General features: G+C 41.3%; 1 protein-coding gene across 2 annotated transcripts in view; it reads left to right on the top strand.

Moving 5' to 3' along the window:
• Window positions 1-19,214, top strand: part of LOC149169847 (RNA-binding (RRM/RBD/RNP motifs) family protein) — a 239,403-nt gene that overhangs the window by 114,509 nt on the left and 105,680 nt on the right. For both annotated transcript variants that reach the window (XM_089428829.1, XM_089428828.1), the window contains 6 exons: window positions 7,274-7,407; window positions 16,525-16,664; window positions 16,805-16,855; window positions 16,964-17,046; window positions 17,347-17,401; window positions 17,496-17,610. In XM_089428829.1, the coding sequence (XP_089284955.1) occupies window positions 7,274-7,407; window positions 16,525-16,664; window positions 16,805-16,855; window positions 16,964-17,046; window positions 17,347-17,401; window positions 17,496-17,610 (578 nt within the window). The remainder of the gene's footprint in view (window positions 1-7,273; window positions 7,408-16,524; window positions 16,665-16,804; window positions 16,856-16,963; window positions 17,047-17,346; window positions 17,402-17,495; window positions 17,611-19,214) is intronic.

The raw sequence follows: 19,214 nt of genomic DNA, 5'->3' as shown, positions 1-19,214 counted from the left end.
CCTCACAAGTTAAATATTTTTGAATACAAGTAAGAAGCATAGCATAACTCTCCTTAACATAACTTCTAGGTACAACCTTGGTTAAATCTTCATTCACATAGGCTTCCTTCAAGAAAACTTTACAGGGGCTCATATCAAATTTGAAATTTTTGAACCACTCCTGCCCTCCTCTAGGAATAGCCTCTGGAGATACTAGGAATTCTAACATAGATACCTTGGAACTTAAGCCTGTAAAATTCAAGGCAAATTCTTTTGTTACCTGAGTGTGTCCTCCCTTTAGCTTTTCACAGAAACTCCAGCAACCAGCGTCTTTGAAGGCCTTTTTAACACCTTCATCCCTCAATGTCAGGTCCAATCCTTCGGGCTCTGCCCTTTGACACCTTCCAGACCGATGCTCCTTCTTCTCCATTACGCTTTGAAAACTTTTGCACAGAGAAACACCGGCAGTCTCAACTTCGAAAAGCAAATTCAATTTTTAGAATGCAGGCTCGCTTGCAATGCAGCTCTCTTGAAGAAGAAACTCGGGCTCATTTCAATTCAAATATCTTAACATATAAGCTGGCCACTTCATGTAATACTAACAGAACATCATGACACAACTATGCATGACAAAAACATTTGAATGAACTTAATGTGCATGACTATGAACCTATTGGTGGAATGATGGCTCGTAAGTGCTTGGAAGGTACACTAACTGACAACAACCGACCGGACACAATGACTCATCCCCGGACATGACATTTCGAAGATCTGCGCTGCAAAATCCCCGAATCCGCGATTTCGTAGCGCAGACAGTTATAACTTAGCGACATGTGCTGCGAAATGGCTGGCGCTACGAAAAGGCTAAAACATTATTGCGCTTCAAAATCAGCCAATCAAACTGCGCTACGAAACTGCGAAAAGGACAAATGACATATACGAGATAAGACATGTCTTAATCAATCATGATGGAGGATGACTAACGGTTTTGAAAATGATTCTCATCAATATCATTGAAAAACATGACCCCTAAGTAGTAAACATAGGATAACAACCATTTGACATCCATTTTTAACAATGAAATTTTTGGACTCAACTTATATACATGTGACTGCAGTTCTCAGTGATAACATCCTGAATAGTAAGTCTTGACTCCTGAGTTCCAACTCAGCCTCAAAATATCAACAAAAAAATATAATAATGTATCTCATATCATAAGTCATAATGTCATATACAATGAAATGAACCAAATAACTAATACTACTGATTTCCCTTGCTCCTCTTGCGAGAAAATGCAATAGCTTTCCATTTTCCTAGCAAAGTATAATAAGGATGAAACAAGGGCTCAAAGGATTGTGATAGAATCCATCAAGGACCCTCTCATTCCTTATGTTCCCAAACTTGAAACATCTAAAGAAATATATGATAATCTAGTGGAGCTATTCTCAGTTAGTACAACTGGAGAAGTGATATCGTTGTGTAATGAACTATATAAAATGAAGATCTCCAAGGAAGAAGGAATAGCTCCCTACTTCATGAAGGTCTCTGAGATGAGAGACCAGTTGCAAGAACTGGGAGAAGTTATGTCAAACAGAGAGATGACAACTGTAGTGCTCAATGCAATACCTGAGGAATGGGACAAATTCACGTCAAGTATATATGCTGAGAAAGAAGCTACCCCGTTGAATGAACTTTGGTCTCTATGCAAAATTGAGGAGACTAGACTCAAAGCCAAAGATGATGTGGGATCAAAGGAGCAGGCATTTGCTGCTATGGCCAAGAGAAAAGGGAAATTTGGCAAGTTTGGTCCACAGAGAAAGGGTAAAAGAGATATGTCCAAAGTCCAATGCTTTGGCTGCCAAGAATATGGACACTATAAGAGGGATTGTCCTAAGTTCAAGAAGGACAACAATAAGAGAAAACGAGAAGAAGCCCACATTACCCAAGAAGTGAAAGAAGAAGATAAGAAGCAAAAGAAGGAGGACCCTCTGGATCTCTACTATGATTGAGATCAACTTCTTCACATAAGTCTTCTTTAAAGTTTTGGGTATCATAGGAACATGTAGCAGTAGGATAGAATGCATGATTTATGAGAATGGCATCTTCAGGAATATAGGAGCATTATGTAGAGATAGCTCAGATAAAGATATTCATGTAGGAAGGATGTAGCCATTGGATAACCTCATCAATGCATAAAGGAATGATCATGATCAAGAAGAATCATCTTAGAAGGCCACTATCATCAGCAGAAAGGAGCATTTGCAGGATGAGGACTACAAGAATCCTCCGGTGAAATCTTCAATAGAGGGTTCATGACTTTAAGGAAAATCAGATGTCTTGATAGGAATTCCACTTATGGGGATTCAAGAAAGGATGATATGTAGGCAAAGAAAGATGTAGCAAAGCAAAGGAGATTGAGGTAATCTCAATCTAGGAAGTTGTCAAAGAAAGCATAAACGATCAAGAAAAGAACTTAGATGAGGTACATATGCATGTATGTTTTCCAGTCAAGTCTCATGTCATCATTTGTATTAACGAGCATGGGGAATTGCTCTGGAAGCATGGTCAAGAATAGGGTAGATCTCTTTCATTGAAGATATGCATGAAAGAATGATTCACACATGAAAAAGATCAGCATGAGAAATATCCTCATATGGAACATGAGGTGGTTGACAAAGAAAATCTATAAAGAAGCGTATGAGATAAAGAGATCAGGGATAAAGGGACACCATGGAAACTAGGAATCAGCATCCGACAAATTTGTTGAAGGCATCTCCCGGAAGAAGGCACGAGAATTCTAACAAAGGAAGAAAAATATCAAAGGACCCTTGACACCTGAAAAGGCCTTGGAGATATGGAGAGATAGAGATAGACACAACATTCTTGTCTTCACTTGGGAAGAAAGAATGGAGGATTGGGTAATCATCTGGATTTTTATGCTCTTTGAGGGTGTATAGGGCATCCAAGATAAGAGTAGGCAAGATGACCGATATTCTTTGAGAGCTGGGAACCCAAGACAGGAATAGTCCTAGAAGATCATAATCAGTGAACACTCCGGTGGGTATGTAGCTTGAGAAACAATGATGAAGGTGTCTAGACTCTATAGTCATTGGTCTCGCCAACATTGTGCTTTGATCTATTGAGAGAGAGAGCTGTTAGTGAAGGCCTTATTGTGGAAACAATGTTGGTTACTATGATGCTATAACAGATGGATTGCCAATCCAATTTATCTTATGTGAATTCTTCAGATTGAAAATGGCCAAACACCTTGTAATGATTTATGAATACCTCCCTAGTTAAGAGGGAGTGTTGAAGAAAGTGTAACTAGGTTCGGTCTTCATAAATGTAATTTTGATCTTTGTACTTGTAAAAGAAAAGAAATATTATTTTTGTAAATTGTAAAAATGAGTTTCTTGCTCATTTAATAGGTCAAGCACATGTTTGAGTGCTTCTAGGAAAGTCAAAGAGTCAATGTAATTCTTGAAGACCCATGTGGGCATGTTACACTATGCAACCTATGTAGTTATGACAAAGATATGTGTCAAAAGTGATCCTCCAAAGCACAAGGACAAGTCTCCTCTTCAAGTCGGCTCAAAGAATGAATTTTGGTGCACTTAATGTCAAGTTGGCCCAAAAAGGCGAGATAGACTCCTATATATAGGGCCATTTGACCTGACAATTAGATCATCAAGTGATCTCTGAAATCAACGAAGAAGAGAGGCAAGCAAGAGGTGCGAAAAAGAGAAAGAAAGGTGGTTCCAGGGCAGTGAAGAAGAGAAGAAAGAAATCCGAAGTTTTGGGGCTAATCTCTGCCACACGTGCGGAGGAAGAAGGGTCATTCTACTGTTATAACAGAACCCTAAGTGCAACGACATAAGAAGAGGTGTTTTGGGTGAAAAAGAGGTTCCAAATAGGCCTCCATCTCAAGCGAAGGAAGCCTCACCTAAAGTGAAGGAAAGAAGCAAGAAAAAGGGCCAAGTATAAGTCTATATTGACCATTTCCACCTTGAGCAGCTTGAACATTTCTCTTTCTTTTGTTGCTGAACTTGTTGTTCTTTTGATTGCCATTGCTTTTGTAATTGTTGTTGTTGTTTTTATTATCATCCTTGTGAGGATTCTTCTTGTGAGGGCACTCTCAAGCATAGTGGCGAACTTGTTGCAATTGTAGCATTTTCCTTTTCTTCCTTTGAATCTCGTCATAGATCCTTGATCGTGTCTTCTTGGACCAACATCATTCTTCCTCTTAGCACGGGCAGAGAAAGTAGTAGGTTCATTTCCATTTTTGGATTTATCTCTCTCCATCATCCTTGTCTCCTCTTGAGTGCATCTAGCCAATAATTCATCGAAACCAGGTATCTTGTCATTGTTGAGAATGGTGGTGACAAATACATCCCATGGTCTTGGAAGACCTCTAAGAGCAATGAGAGTGAGCTCCTTGTCAGAAATAACTTCTCCAATAGATAGCAAGTCATTCTTGATTTGAGTTATTCTCATGAAGTAGGATTGAATAGACTCCCCTTTATCCATCTCGATATCCTTCAACTTGTTTTTGAGAAAGAGGATTTGATTTGCATTGTTCACTTTGAACATCCCAAACAACTTATCATACACCTCCTTAGAACTTCCCAAATCAAAAATATAGGCAACCAAATGCTCTTGAATGGAGTCAATTATAATTTTCTTAGCTTTGACCTAACCTTTTCTACACTTCGTTCTAGCAACAACATGTGCATTTGAGGAAGGCTCCACCACTTTTCCTTGCACATAGTCCAATACTTCATGCTCCTGTAACGTTAGGTGCAAAGTCATCTTCCATGCATGACAGTTAGGTTTGTCATTGAGCTTGTCCTCAGTCTTGAAGTAAGATGTAGAGGCCATGGAGAATTGTCAAATATGCTTTGTCCAACATATATCTCAGTGATTGCTTTTCTCTCACTTGCTAGGGCTTGTCCTCACCTGGGTTGTGATACCATGTTAAGTTTATATAACAATGGTATGTTCTATGATTGCAACAATTACTTCAATGTCCTTTTATTAGCCCAATTTCAATTTCCAATTTAGTTTCCAATAGCAATCACATAAACCATTAAATCACATTGGTAGTAACTGTAGATAGAACATAAACAATAAATGCAGAAGACAAGCCAAGATAGGAGGACACCAATATTTTGGCTAATGCTAGGGAAAAACCCCAAGATGGGGAAAACCCTTGATCGATTCTTCTTATTATCAAATGTCAAATGTTTAGCAAGGAAAGAGAGTACAATAATTCATAATCAAAGTCAAAATTGACTTGCCAATATCACTGTCAAAACAATGCAGTCAAATCTGCAATTCTGCACTTGGTCAACAACAGTCAAATTTTTCCCTAACCAAAAAGCCAATGGTGGTCAATGCAGCAATAAACAATCCACTTGGAGCTCGGTCATACTTAGTCAAATTTGGCAATTTTTGCTGGTCAAAGTCAGTCCAAAACAGTCAACAAATCAACAATCAAACTCGGTTAAAGTAGAGAATTTTGCATTCAAAGTTTACAATTTATCTCTGCGGTTAGCCCAAGTCAAATTCCCAGATCGCTTGGGTTTTTGTGCCAAAAAGTGCGGCCTTCCCAAGCAGAAAGATGCCCAAAAGGTCCAACTAAAATTCTTCCCAGAAATTCAAAGTAAACGCTGGTCAAAGTTGTAGTCAATTTCAGATTTTCGGTCTTGTGATTTTTGTCCTCTTTCTCCTTTGCACGTGTTAGAGAACTTAGAAGCCTGCAATTTTTGAGCTATACGAACCAATGGAATGTCAAATCAGCATTCATAAACAACACTAGAAACTACTCAAGCATCATGAAAACATATTCTTCATTTTGAGCAGCGAAGCATGCTTCATTTATACATAAAATGAAGCTACAAGTACATACCAACCATTTAATCATAGCTGGGAATCATTCTTGACCAAAGTTTGTTTCTCCACCAAATGTCCACAACTAGTGAGCATACACACCGACAAGCCCTCTCTGGCACTTATACTTGTGTCATAGAGTGTATAAGAGAAAACACGATAGTTTCCCTCTATCTTCTTCACACCAAGCACTCCAAGTAGTACTAGAGTTTACAATGCCACAAAACCCTAGTCTTGATCTCTCACAAGAAACACAAGAACAAGTGCTCCCTTTGCTCCTCTAGGGTTTATCCCAAATTGTAGCTTCCATGTCTTCATAGGGAAAACCCTAACCATAGTTTTCTTTGAAAATCATTAAGAACCCTAGTGCTGAAGAGAGGGCAAAGTACTACAAAGAAGAGTCCAAATTGAAGAGATAAGTTGCTCTAGCTTTCACATCTCTAATATGTGCTTTGATCGATATGATTAATTAAAAGAAAAGATTATGTTTGTCCTTTATTTATATGGAAGGTGAGGGAGACCAACAATAACCAAGTGGATAATGGCCATAGTGAGCAACCTTACCAATCATGAGATGGGACCACATGTGAAGCACACTCCAACTTTAAGTGACCCCTGCCAAGCTTCAATTCTCTAATGCTCCCTCGTAAGCCATGCATACCTTTGTGTACACTACACCTACATGGATAATTCTCAACCCAAGCATCCTTGGACCTCAAGTTAACACAAGCCTCCGTGCAAGCAACCAAGTGTCCCCATGCTACATAGGGTTCAAGGGCCTCCTTCATGATGCCCAACGTTTCTCCAAATGTTTTGTCCTCCTAGGTAAGTAATGAAATGCTCCATGTGCATGCCTCATGAAGAATGTTAGAAAGCCACATAGGTCTCAAACCTCCTACTTGTGCCGCATATGTCATAAATATGAAGTTAGGATGTAGCAATTCATGAGTAAGCCTTTTCTAACGTGTATGTCTGTCACAATAGAATTGAGGGTAGTTAGTGCATCATTCACCCCCAACCCCCAATAATGGTGTGAACACTTTCTTATTAACCCCAAGACCTAACAATCCCTCTTTACGATGATATGTACAACTTACTGACTACAAAAAAAGTACAACATATTGACTTAAAATGGCAGCCTGTTTACAAATTTTGATTATTATAGCAACATTGTAAATCATTAAGATCAATTGTGTTGGGGTGTGTGCGTATGTTTAAATATATCAAAGTAATCTGATATGGGAAAGTAGTTTCTGCTTTGGAAATGGTGAATTTCAAAATTGTAGGAAAACACAGAAGTGACATATATAAACCTTCGAGGAAATATAAAAGAATAAAAATCTCTAAAAATATCATATTTCTAAATACTGAATACTCAAATAATTTCCTGTTTGATCATGAGCAGGGTTGCAAGAACAGTAGTCTTTGGTGGTCTCATTGACCGCAAAATGACAGAAGCAGTGCTTGAGGAAGCAAAGAAAGCTGGTCCTATTGAATCAGTCACTGATCCATTTCCTGAGTATGAGCTTCAAAGCCACGGTAGGTAATTCCTATGTAGAAATCTATTCTGTTACTCATGATGTAGGTTTCTTTTATATGGATAGATAGTCACTCTATACTCCCAGATCTTTAAAAGCTACTACTTTTTTCTTGTCTTAGTTTGTCGTATGTTAGTACAGCATATCAAAATATTGACTGTTTAGAGGCAAGTAAAAGTTAGTTGCCAAAATTTTTAAAATTTGCAAGGCATTTATGATTATATTTAATAATTTTTAACGTCAATTTTTATGACATTATGCAGCCTTTTTTTTGTATACATTTGATATCTCTTTAAAATGTGGTTTTGTTTGTTTTCATAATTCCTGTATTTCGTGTTCCATGAAGGTTTTTGTTAAATTTGTTTTATGGATTCAAATTTCAATTCTTGTATACATACTGTGGCAAATAACTAATAGAAAGCTCATGAATGTGGTATGGTTTGATGCTATTTTAAAATCAGATCCCATCTACATCCTTAGGTGGAAGAATCTCTTTCCAGGCTTGATGATTTTGTTTTGATATTTTTGTGGCTGTCCTCTATTTTATTTTGCACTTTTATCACTAAGGTTTTGGTCTTTTATCATTTTGTGCTTTGCATAATCCTGGATTAAGGGATGTAATATTCCTAATAGAAATATTAAGTGATAACAGCTATAAAATGCTCACATGCAACCAAAATCCAAAAACACAACAGAAATATCAGCACATCCATGATTTACTCCAAAGAAGCTGAGCCATTTTATTATATGTAATGGTAGGAGTACAATGGGTATGAACAAGTGCACCTGGGCTTGCCAAAGGCAAGCTAGACAAACCCCAGGTGAGAAAACAAGGTGCCCAAATGCTGGAAAGTGACTCCTTCTCTATGCTCTGTGCTGCACTGGAAATCTGCCCTGCTGGCTGAAAGAATTCCCTGTTTGAGGCCCCTAGACTGTTCAGAAAATTCTGCCAAATTAATCTTGCCCTCTGCTCAATAAACCCAGAAAGACCCAAAAAGGGTTGGGCCTGATTCCAACCTTCCAAATTTGCCCCATTTTCCACGGGCTCTTCCAACTGCTGGGTAATTCGACCCACCTGGAAATATCACCTCTCAACCCTTGCAAAATGATGATAAATGCTAGCAAAAACTTCCTCCAGATGCCCCCACAAATCCCAACTCCATTCAGCCCCAAATGTGCATCCACCCAACTCCCACATGTAGGCCCAGAAATAGCCTCTGTGCAAGCCCACACAACTCTTGAGAAGGTGAGAATGCTACAACAAAAACTCCATAGAAGTATGCCCCACCAACATGCCAAATCTTCAGCAAAAGTTAGACCAATGCTTTCCCGGGAAAGCCCAACAAATACGCTGCTCCACAACCAGCTCTCCCAAGAAGTGTGTATTTCCCTTACTGCGCCCAGTCTGCTGTAAAAGTCCCATGAATTCCCTGAGAAAACCACTGGAACAACTTCCCCACGTAGTCTAGATCTCCTCCTTGCGCTGTCACTCGAAGTCCACGAAAGGTAGGTTGAGATTCTCGCATAAAAATATTGTGTGCTGAACAACACTTGTAGACTTGGCTCAACAACTCAAGCGTGCTAGGTGAGTGTAAATGTCAAAGGTTCAAAAGCCCCAAAATGAGTGCTCCAACTCCTATTTGTAATTTTTGCCCCTTCTTTCCTTGTGGGCTCCACCCCATCGACTTCCTTCTTCCCTCTTCTCTCTTCAAGTCGAATTCTCCAAGGGGTGTGTTTTTCCTCATGGAGTGTCCCCCACCTGCGACTAGCTCCACGATTTCCCCTTTTTCTCTATAGTGAGGTACCTTCTCTACCAAAATTTAATTTCTTCTTTGGCTTTATGCACTTTTCCTAAGTTGTGAGTCAAAATTGCAAAATTGGTGTAGCTGCGTGGTAATTTTAAGTAGAGGGAATGTTAAGTTTTGTAGATGTTCTATGCTAAGAGCAATTTCACTTTTCTCACAGCAATCATACAAGTAGATAAGCAAAATGCAGATAGAACATATAAGCAGATCTTACAGAAGACAAATCAGAAACAAGAAAAATGTATGTGTTTGTTTCGGCGGTCAACAGGATGCTTCAACCAGCAAAGTCTCCTTTGGTCAGCCAGCCCAGCATGTGTCACAACAACCCTCCAACCAGTAGATGAGTCAACCCAAGTCAGTTCTACAAAAGTCAACGCTGTCCTGAAAAGTCAACGCAGGGGCAGCAAGCTAAAAGTCAATGCAGCAGCAAAACGGTCAACCCTTTGACCTCGATTTTTGTGCCAGGTAGTATGGCCTTCAAAAATCGAACCTCCCACAAGTTTTCAGCTTGTTTGGACCAAGCGTTGACCAAAGTCAACGCTGGTCAAACTTCTGCGAAACCCTAGCAGCAGAAACCCTAGCAGCAGAAAAATCCTCTTCGTCCTTCCCACGTGTGGCTGAAATTCATCCTCCAGGTAGCTCGTACTTTTTAGGATGAGAGAGGAAGATGTGAGTTGTGTTGTGATCAAATTCTCTCCAACTTTTCCTGTATATATAATATATATATCCATCAATGAGGGTGTGTGACACATCTGTTGGGCATGTGAGCCTACATTACAAAACTGGCTGACCTTTGCACATATAATTTATTAAGAATAATAAATTCAAAATATAAGTTCTGCTCATCGGATTAAGACTATTTTTATATGGATTTTACACCTCTCAGAAAGAGGAATCCAACAAAAATATTAGCCTCTTAATCTGAGCATCAGAACATGGAGTTTGGACCTAGTTGTCCAAATTTAACAGGGAACATCACATTCCTCCCCTCCCAAATGTTGCTTGTCCCCAGGCAACTGTAATGCCGGGTGTTGTAGGATTTGCTCACCCTGCCATGTGGTGTTCTCATCCGACATGTTCTTCTATTGCACCAAATACTCCCCGATAAACATGCTCCTCAATCTCCTCTCCCTAGTCTCCAAAATGGCCTTCGGCTCAAGTACCAAATGCCTCTCATCATCCAACGAGGGTCTTTCAGTGGCTGCTGTCAGATGTTGCCCCAACTCCTTCTTGAGGCATGAGACATGGAAGATGTTGTGTACCTTGCTCCCAGGTGGAAGCTCCAGCTCATATGCTACCTCTCCAACTCACTTGATCACGCTATAGGGCCCTTGAAACGGATTGTAGCTTCTCGGCCCCCTTCTGTTTCAGCGTGGTTTGTCTGTATGGTTGCAAAAACAAAGAGACCAAGTCTCCTACATCAAAGTGCCTCTCAACCCTATGCATGTCTGCATACATTTTTTGCTGACTTTGGGCGGTTTGTAGGTTGTCTTTGAGAGCCTTGAGGATGGTTTGGCTCTCATGGATCCAATCCTTGGCCCTTGGGGCCCTATTGTCTCCAAAAACAAGGTCAACAAAAGATAAAACATCATACTCATACAAAGCACGAAAATGTGACATACTGATGGACATATGGTAGGTGGTATTGTAGCAATACTCCCCTAGATGCAACCACCTCATCCAAGCTCGTTGCTACCCTATCACATAGTTTCGAAAGTATCCCTCCAGCCACTTGTTGACTATCTCAGTCTGCCCATCCGTCTGAGGGTGGTAGTTGGTACTGGGAGTGAGCTCATTTCCCACCAACCTGAGAAGCTCCTATCAGAACAACCCCATGGAACCTCTGTCTCTGTCACCGACTATGGTCTTGGGGAGACCATGCAACCATAAGACCTCCCTGAAAAACAACTCTGAAACTTGCGAAGCAGAGTACTTGGCGGGGATAGCAAGGAAATGGGCAAGCTTTGTCAACCTGTTCAACACCATGTATATGCAGACACAACCCTGCAACATAGGAAGTCTTGTGATGAAGTCCATCGAGATACTCTCCCATTTCCTTTCCGGAACAGGGAGCGACTGTAGTAACCAAGCAGGATGGGTCAACTCCCCCTTATTCCTCTGGCAGTCCTCACACTCCTTCACATGCCTCAAGACATCCCCCTTGAGGCCCTTGCACGTGAAATGCTCCCTGACTTCCCTGTAAGTCTTCAGGAACTCCTGGTGTCCTGATAATGGTGAATCATGTACCGCATGGAGGATCTTGTCCCTCAATTGTGAACCAGGTACCAAATATATGCAACCCTTGTAGTAAATGACATTGGGCATCACCTTGTAGTGCTCATCCCCATGAGTACCATCTAGGATCTCACACGCTCGTTGATCCTTAGAGTACTCCACCAAAAACTGTGTGTTCCAATCATGGAAGGTGCTCATGAGTGAAATTGTCGTGGGCCTCTTGGATAGGGCATCTGCCGCCATGTAATGCTTGCCCTTGACATACTCTATGTCGAAATCCTAGGCTTAAATCTCGCTGACCCTCTTTTGCTGTCTATCATTGAGGGCCTTCTGCCACAGAAAATGTCAAAGATTGTTATGATTAGTTTTCACTCTAACCCTGTTGCCCACCAAATACTGTCAGAATTTGGCTAATGCATGAATGATGGCCAACTAAGGAGCTTCCGACTCTCGAAAGCTATCGGGTGGCCTCCCTGTGACAATACAACGCCAATGCCCTCACCTGATGCATCCCACTCCAAGGTGAACAACTGTGTAAAATCAAGTAAATCCAACATTTGACAACTACTCATCACCTCCTTGAGGTGCTCAAATGTTGCATGTGCCTTGTCTATCCATGTGAATGCCCCCTTCTTGGTTAGATCTATGAGGGGTGCCGCTAGATGTGAGAATCCCTTTACGAACTTCCTGAAATACGTGTAGGTGCCGACAAAACCGCTCAGCTCGGCCACATTCCAGGGAAATGGCTAGTCTCGGATGTTTCTAATCTTCTTGTCATGCACCCACACTCCATCCTCTCCAATAATATGCCCCAAGTAGAGCGTCTAAGTTAGCCCAAACTCACAATTGGACAACTTTGCATAAAATTGTTGTCACTCTAGAATACGAAGCACCTCCTCCACATGTTGCAGTGCTCCTGCCACGTCCTGTTGTAAATCAGTATGCCGTCAATGAACACCAACTGATATCGATGCAATTGCTTGCAAAACACATGGTTGATGCAAGATTGGAAGGTAGTAAGTGCATTGGTTAGCCCAAAGGGCATAACCAAAAACTCGAAGTGGCTGTCTTAGGGATGTCTTGACCCGAATATGATGATAGCTTGAACGAAAGATTATCTTAGAGAAGTACTTGGATCTCTAAGCTCATCTATGCGGGGAATGGGGTACCGGTTCTACAACAACCTATTGTTAAGGGCTCTGTAGTCGATGCACATCTGCAACGTGCCATCCTTCACCAAAACAATTGATGAAGCGAAGGGACTAAAGCTAGGCCTAATGTGCCCCATTGCCAACAACGCATGAATAACCCACTTAATTTGTCCCGATGGGCCTTAGGATGTCTGTATGGGATCGTAATAACTGCCTGCATCCTCAGCTCTAGATTGATGGTGTGCTGAAACCCCTTATCAGGTGGCTGTCGTGGTGGGATGTCTCCAAATATTGTTGGGTACTTGTCTAAAAGGGCCTGGATGTATGGATGTGGTGGTTTGTACTTTCCCCCTGCATCAGATATCCTGAGCTCCTCGACCCACTCTATATCCCCATGTCTCAAGTTTGCCTCCATCCTATGCGCTGACATTGTTTACGGGGGAGTATGAGTGCATGCCTCTCAACAAGACCATCTTCCCATCGGGCCCTTCGAGCTCCATCTCCAGCTTTTGCTAGTCAGTGGTAACACGCCCAAGGGAGTATAGCCACTGAATGCCAAGCACCACATTGGTGTCTGGGACATCAACTACAAAGAAATGGTCCGTCATAGAATAGTTCCCCATCACCACTATCATCCCGAGAACATATCTCATGCACTGCATGGTATGGTCTCTAGGTACCAAGACTGAGAATCCCTCAAAGGACACTATGAGTATCCCCCTCCTCTCCACCATTTGAGCATCTACGAAATTGTGGGTGGCCCCAGTGTGCTGAAGTGAGGCGATAACCCCTGCTGTGGGTAAGAAAGGGGCTCCCCCTGGTGGGCTTCCTCCTCCTCCTCTTGTCACTGGTGGATCATCATCACCCACGCCTACATCCTTCTCTGTGTCATCCTCCTTCTCACTATCAGAGAACACTTCTGTGAAGTGTGCCTTGCCCTTGGTGCACCTGTGCCCTGGTGCCCATGGCTCCTGGCAAGTGAAGCACAACATCCTCTTATGAAGGTCCCTCTTAGCCTCATCGTCCAACTGCCCACGCCCCTAAATGTCCCATTATGGTGGAGGTCTAGTGTCTCTTGCCCTCTGTTGGAATACAGGTCTGGTGGGTATCTATGCTCTAGTCTTGGGAAGCGCATCCTGCAAATCCAGGGCTCTACCTACTGCATCCTACAAAGTCGTGGGCTTGTTGGATCTCACCAAGCCCCTTAGTGGCTCTGCTAACCCCTCCAAAAACAAAAAGACCCTGCTAGCCTCCAACAAATCTGGCACCATTAGGCATATCCTCGGGAACTTAGAGATAAATGCCTCTGCACTGCCAGTTTGCTTGTGCCGCGTCAACTCTCCAAAGTGCTCCTTAGGGTCCCTCCTCTCAAAGCGCTCCAACACCCTCCGTGTGAAATCCTCATAGGCGGTAACACCTGCATGTCCCATAGTGGTCAACCCATGGAACCACCAATCATGGGCCTCTCCCTCCAAGTGTAAAGTGACAATCTTGGAAATAGACATCCAACTTCTCAAGCCATGCTCTGGCTGAGCTCTTAGGAGAGCCATCAAAGGTTGGAAGTAATAACCTTCCCATTGTGTGCTGCAAATCAGTGCCATGCGTGTAGCCTCCCCCACTCGGGCCCTTGCTCCTGTTGTTACCCTTAAGTTGGCAGAAATCTTTGAAGGTGATGGCCTCTCTAAAATCGGCCCCATAGGACTGGTACTCCACAAAGTAGTCTCCCATGGGCATGTCCTCCTGCTCTTGCGACCGTCCAACACCTGATGCCAAAAACGTAGGAATAGTCGACCTAGGCGGTGTGCTAGAAATGTGAGGCATGTTATGTGGGTTTGCGGCTTGGTGGTGTGCACTGCGAGGTACCTCAACCCTCACCCAAATGGAGGTCTCCCTGGATGCCCTTTCCCTTGTTGTTATTGTTGTTCTGTTGTCTCAACTCATGAATGCCCCTAGACTAGTTGTGGATAGCCTTCAAGAGGCTTTGGGTGAATTCCTTCTCTTTATTCCCTTTGTCATTCTGATTATCCCCCATATCTGGCTCCTCAACCTCCTGTTCAAGGTTTTCTGGACCAGGGGTAATCTGTAGCTGTCTTTCCTTGCTTCTGTACCTCTGCCTCCTGTATGTGATATTTTGCCTGTCCTTTGGTGTCATAGACAGAAGGCTTCTCCTACAAGCTGAGCCAAGACTATCAGCTCTAATACCACTGTAATATTCCTAATAGAAATATTAAGTGATAACAACTATAAAATGCTCACATGCAACCAAAACCCTAAAACATAACAGACATATTAGCACATCCATGATATACTCCAAAGAAGCTGAAACATTTTATTATATGTAATGGTAGGACTACAATGTGTATGAACAAGTGCACCTGGGCTTTCCAAAGGCAAGCCAGACAAACCCCAGGTGAGAAAACAAGGTGCCCAAATACTGAAAGTGACGACTCCTCTATGCTCTACGCCGCTCCCTAAATCTGCATTGTTGGCTGGAAAGAAATCCCTGTTTGGGGCCCCTATACTGCTCAGAAAATTCTGCCAAATTAATCTTGGCCTCTCCTCAATAAATCCAGAAAGACCCAAAAAGGGTTGGGCCTGATTCCAACCTTCCAAATTTGCCCCAATTTCCACGGGCTCCTCCAACTGTTGGGTAATTCGACCCACCTTGAAATATCACCTCTCAGCCCCTGCAAAATGATGATAAATTCTTAGCAAAAAATTCCTGCAGATGCCCCCACAAATCCCAACTCCATTCAGCCCCAAATGTGCATCCACCCAACTCCCACGTGTAGCCCAGAATTAGCCTCTGCACAAGCCCACACAGCTCTTGAGAAGGTGAGAATGCTGCAGCAAAAACTCCACAGAAGTATGTCGCACCAGCATCCCAAATCTTGAACAAAAAGTAGCCCAATGCTCTCCCGGAAATCCCAACAAATATGCTGCTCCACAACCAGCTCTCCAATGAAGTGTGTATTTCCCTTACTGTGCCCAGTATGCTCTAAAAATCCCTTGAATTGCCTGAGCAAATCACTGGAACAACTCCCTCACGTAGTCTAGATCTCCTCCTTAGGCTGACACTTGAAGTCCACCGAAGGTAGGTTGAGATTCTCGCATGAAAATCTCGTGTGCTGAACAGCACTTGCAGACTTGGGTCGACAGCTAAAGCGTGCTAGGTGAGTGTAAATGTCAAAGGTTCAAAAGCCCCAAAATGTTTGCTCCAACTCTTATTTGTAATTTCTGCCCCTTCTTCCCTTGTGGGCTCCACCCCATCGAACTTCCTTCTTCCCTCTTCTCTCTCCAAGTCGAATTCTCCAAGGGGTGCGTATTTCCTCATGGAGTGGCCCCCACCTTCCACTAGCTCCATGATTTCCCCTTTTTCTCTATAATGAGGTCCCTTCTCTACGAAAAATAATTCCTTCTTTGTTTTTACCCACTTTTCGTAATTTGTGAGCCAAATTTTTATGTACTTGGGCAAAATTGCAAAATTGGTGTAGCTCCTTGGTAATTTTAAGTAGAACATCACAAGGGATATGTTCTTGTGGTTCATGTTTGGAATCTTTATGAACTTTTTAATGTTTTCTATTATCAATTTTATACTCATGGCCATGGAAAGGATTTTTGAGTAACAGACCGAAAGGAATTTCCATGCACATTCTAATATTCCCAGTGAAGGTTGGTGTCAGAAGATTCTATCTGACAGATATCTAATACTGTCGATTCCAATTTATGTGAGAACATTTAGGAGGCTCATAATAGTGCTGACATTTGATTCATAAACTGTTCAGTGAATTGTGTTCGTGCTAAAAATATCTGACTTATTTTTGCACGTGTCTGATCTTTAACTATTTTAGCCTCTTAAGGTGGCTATAAAATCACTTCAAAAGTTATTTTGTGCTAAATTTTTTCTCTGATTTTATGTTTTTAAAGGACTTGCTAAAGATGGTTGTAAAGCGGGTGCCATTGCTGTACTCTATGTATCTGTTAGGTCAGCTCGTCAGGTTGTGGCCACACTGCATCAACAAAAGCTCGAGGGAGGATTAATTTGGGCACGCCAACTTGGTGGTGAGGTATGATAGAAATTTGTTTCAAATATAACATGCTTTCTCTAAATATTCTATGAAACTAATTGTTTTGTATTTGGATCACCTTATATTCTGGATTTTGAAGGTAATATAGAGTAGTTATTTCCATACTGTTTTGGTTTTAGGGTTCAAAGTTAAAGAAATGGAGACTCATTGTTCGAAATCTACCTTTCCAGGTTTGCTATAATTTAATATTGTCCTATTTTAAAGTTATTTCACATCCGATTCCTGTTACACTGTATAATTTCAATGGCCTATAAAATTTCGTGCTCGAGTTTAAGCAGGCTAATGAAGATGAGCTAAGGAATCTTTTTTCAAAAGCGGGATTTGCATGGAATATTACCATTCCTGAGGGATCTGATGGCAGGTATGGTTGGGTTGAGGCCCCCTTTTTTTTTGGAATTATTTTTGACAAGGAAAACCTGGCGGAAATTTCCTTTCTTCACTGGAATATCTAGATGGAGGGCTGTTCAAAGTTCCAACACCCAGATTTGAACTTGTGACCTATGGCCTCCCCCTTGGCAACGTGCCTTGGTTGGATGGTTCAACCAATTGAGCTAACCCTTGGGGCTAGGGGTCATGGCTCTTCTATTAAAAACATGTTATTTGTTTGTCTTTTATCATTTGAAACAATGAATACATTTTATTTTTTTGTTTGAAAGCGCAGACCAACAAAGGGTTTTGCATTTGTCACTTTTACTTGCAAGAGAGATGCTGAAAAAGTAAGTGAATCTATTCTAACATTGGTTTCTTTCTATATGATAATAATTCGTTTTTGCCGTTGCAATTTCTGAAATATTGAAATGCTCACTTTAGGCGATTCAAAGTATCAATGGGACCAAAATTGGTAACAGGCCCATTGCTGTTGACTGGGCTGTTTCAAAGAAGAAGTATGAAACTTCCTTAACTTCAACAACCACTGCAACCACAGGTTTGTGACAGTATTTATATCAGATTCTGAACGTTCCTGAATAATATCATGAATGTATTGGAAGAGGTTTCCTGTTGATGCTTTGTAAACCTTGGTGGGAAGCCATACTAAAGTTCCAAGGAAAATTTCAATTTAACCATTGATATGAACCTATATTTTGCCAAAGTGGCCAACATTTGAGAAACATCGGGAAACTGTTTTGGAAATGTTTCCTAGGCATTCCCCATGATATCTACAAGGGGTGAAAATGCAGAAACCCTCAATCAAAAATGAGAAGGCAAAGAAAAGATTGACTCTAAAGTGACTATCACATTTCTTGTTTCTACCTATATGTTTGCTCTATTTTTATCATTATCTAAAGCTAATGTTTGATCATTGTATTTGAAGTGATCTTTGGGTCACATGAGCTCTGTGAGGTTCTCAAATGTATTAGCCTATCGTAGCCCATGATATCAATGTGTATATTGTATAATAAGGTTTATGAAAAATTTATTAATGCTAGTATTGTTTTTATAATTGTATGGCTTAATTTATAAGCACCACTTTTTATTTTTGCACTTGATGTAATTGGCATTACTTATTTAAAGTCTAATGTGTGAAGTTGGTTCAACTTTTTGTTTTTATTTGAATTTTGAACACTAAATTGGAAATTATATATTCCAAGGAGTGAAGGTCAGCCTGGTCCTTGGGAAGAAAGGACATTTGTTTCAGACAATTACACAGTGAAATAACTTCAATCTAGAATGACCATGTGCAGCCTGAGTGAACCTACAGTTGTAAGGTTGAAAGAGTTGCAATAGTTTGTAAATTATGTGAAATTTTCAATCTATCATAGCAACTGGAAATTACTTTCCTTATTGTTAATTTATTTAACAATTTATTTGCAGTTTGCTACAGCAAATACCAAATAATTCACTCTGATTTTCACAAACAAATACTGCGGAAAAAAATAGTGTTGGAATCTGAGAAAATCCAGCACACACACATAAAAAAACGACACTGTTAGTTTTGGACAAATGTTCCTGGAAAAACCCAACTTCGGAAATCTAGTGCAACAATTGAGGGTTTTATTATTATGCAGCAGTGAGGAATTCTGAGTACAATAATCTGGGTACTGAAATCTGGTAATCGTACAGAGAAAAATAATGGAAAAAATCTAGTGAAGGATTTTCCTCACCCCACAAGCAATCTGACACTGAAGATTGGCCTCTGAAACCCCTCTACGAATTTCCATGCATCACCCTATGCGTGGGTTCTGTGCAGGCACTAATCCGTATGGCTTGGATCTCACACTGAGCTGCCTCTTCCGCTTGCCACTAACTCTGGAAAGGTTTCTCTCGACCTTTGCGAAATTTTCCTGCCTTTGGATCTCTGAAACGACTTCCCGAATCTGCAAATCGAACTACCTATTAGAGGCTTCTATGCAACCCTTGTGTCAGCCTCCTTGTGGCTATCTCTGCCTCTCTGCAATGCACTCACTGGTTCTAGAAAGCTTTCTCCAGCCTCATGTTGCTGGCCCTCATTGTCTTTGCTTCGATCTCTAGCTCTCTGGCATCTGTTGCTGCTCTCTGGAAATCGATCTGCCAAGGAAATGAAACTGGTGA

This window comes from Pinus tabuliformis, chromosome 4_2, assembly GCF_031772625.1.
Source record: "Pinus tabuliformis cultivar Carrire ecotype Pingquan chromosome 4_2, CPIR1, whole genome shotgun sequence".
Lineage (NCBI taxonomy): Eukaryota > Viridiplantae > Streptophyta > Pinopsida > Pinales > Pinaceae > Pinus > Pinus tabuliformis.
The sequence above is the reverse complement of the archived record's forward strand: the minus strand, read 5'-3'. Positions and strand labels throughout refer to the sequence as shown.